This window comes from Fopius arisanus, unplaced genomic scaffold (assembly GCF_000806365.1).
Source record: "Fopius arisanus strain USDA-PBARC FA_bdor unplaced genomic scaffold, ASM80636v1 scaffold00029, whole genome shotgun sequence".
NCBI lineage: Eukaryota > Metazoa > Arthropoda > Insecta > Hymenoptera > Braconidae > Fopius > Fopius arisanus.
This window is the reverse complement of record NW_011887768.1, coordinates 1057826-1059768: the sequence shown is the minus strand read 5'-3', so window position 1 is coordinate 1059768 and position 1943 is coordinate 1057826. Positions and strand designations below refer to the sequence as shown.

Sequence of the window (1943 nt, the reverse complement as noted above, 5' to 3'; positions counted from 1 at the left end):
TGATGATGATTTATTTGTCATTAATTGATTTGTACGTTTGACAGCTGCAGTGTGATCTCCTGGAGTTGCGAGACGCTCACGCCAAGTTGAGAACGAGCAATGAGAAGATGAGGAGAGAAAAGGAGCGTCACGAGAGGGAACGAGAAGAGCTCAAGGATATTATTGCGAGTAAACGTCGGTTGGAGCATAACGAAGCGAGAAACATGAATATTCTACTGCGACAGGTCGACGATCTGATGAAACTATTCCCAGAGCTCAGTAGCAAAGCAGAGAGCACCAATGCATCAGATACTTACACACCTACACCACCGAGAAGGACCAAGGGACCAAAGTCCAGAGAGTCATCACCAATGCTCGATACCAAAGACGACAGCTTCAAAGGATCCTCCAATAATGTCAGTGGAAGAACAGACAAGTTGGAATACACTATTAGGAAACTCATAGACGTCGCCAAGGAGATGAATGAGGCGAAACGCTCCATGGAGAGTGAGAGCTCATCCAGAAAGAAACTTGGAAAACGGTAATTGCCAATAAATCATCATTTTCCTTCAATTCAGAGAAATTTCCATTTGCAATTGAAAATTGAGATTGTGAATTAAATTATTCGAGGAATTTACAAAGCTTTTCAGGTTTGTATATAATTAGTTATTGAAGATAGTAATTGCTCTCGTTACATGTGTTCATTGTAAGAAGACGAAGTTAATTTATCAAGATTATTTTACATTCCACCGAAAAAAATGATGAATCTTTTGAATGATGTGTTACAACTTCACTAACGGAATATCTCGGTGTGATTTTAATCTGAAATTAACTCTCCAGGGCGAGTTCTATCGATAATGACAGTGGGCATGGGTCCTCCTCGAGTCGTTCGAAGGCCAGTCTCAAACGGAAAAGTCTGTCGTTAGAACAAACCTCTGGGAAAAATGATCAAGCGATATGGGGAACTGACAGCAATCTCTCCAGTATGGGGTCTCTCGATTCCGATGCCGATTCTCGTCGATTTGGTAACCAGAGGGACTCAAGTGTCGATAGGTGAGAATAATAATTTTCTAGTAGTGAAATTCCTCGTCACTCAGGATAAATATGAAGCCAATTATAAAAACAGTTGATTAATGACGCTAATGATCAGTTGAGACATTCTCTCGTAAGATTAATTAGCCAATCACTTCATTTTTCGACATTTATTAACATTAGAAAATATTCTTCGTAATTTTCTATTTCTATTTTCCATTTTTTTTTATTGTTTAGAAAAGAATCGTTTGTTTTTTATAAAATTGGAAAGCAATTACGATCTAGTTTACGATAACTTATATAAATGAATAAATAATTGTATTGGTTATCTAACTCTGTAAATATTCACAGTCGCCTGTCCGGTGGTTCTACGAAAAGTGAAATGCTCCATCGTGATAAAAAGCACAACAAGAACATAATAAGAAAAATAACAACAAAATTGACAAAATCAGCGAGCGTGGACGATCCAAACAGTTCGTTTGATTTTTCACTCCAGGTATTTCCTCATTCTCTTGAGAAATTATAAACTAGTATAAATGAATTTTTTTTTCGACCGCAATTTTAGTGAATTTTTCGCAATTTAAATATAAAGAGATTTTTTTCCAGTGCAATTTTTACCACTGCATTAGTGTATGGTGAATTTTAAATAGACAAAATGTTTGTCATGATTGTGAATTTTCCTCAGACTTCCGGCTCTGAGGCGAGCATAATAGAAGACACTCACAAAGTCGAGAAGAAGAATCTGAAGAAAAAACTCAGTGACATGTTTAAACGAGGCTCCAAGAGCAATGGGTAAGGCACTCAAATACCTGATCTGTTGAACGAAATATTTACGAGCTACTTTACATGGGGCATTCAGGTTGGAGAAAAAGCCATCGGAAGGCAGTAGACCCCCCTCCAGGTCGTCAAACGCATGAAAAACACGGAGAAGC

General features: G+C 37.8%; 1 protein-coding gene across 1 annotated transcript in view; it reads left to right on the top strand.

The window, feature by feature from the left end:
• The window catches only part of LOC105265445 (centrosomal protein of 290 kDa), a 13721-nt gene that overhangs the window by 5836 nt on the left and 5942 nt on the right, over window positions 1-1943 (top strand). The window contains exons 13-17 of the mRNA XM_011302918.1: window positions 45-520; window positions 820-1032; window positions 1363-1507; window positions 1697-1803; window positions 1871-1943. Coding sequence (XP_011301220.1) covers window positions 45-520; window positions 820-1032; window positions 1363-1507; window positions 1697-1803; window positions 1871-1928 — 999 coding nt within the window. The 3' untranslated portion in view covers window positions 1929-1943. The remainder of the gene's footprint in view (window positions 1-44; window positions 521-819; window positions 1033-1362; window positions 1508-1696; window positions 1804-1870) is intronic.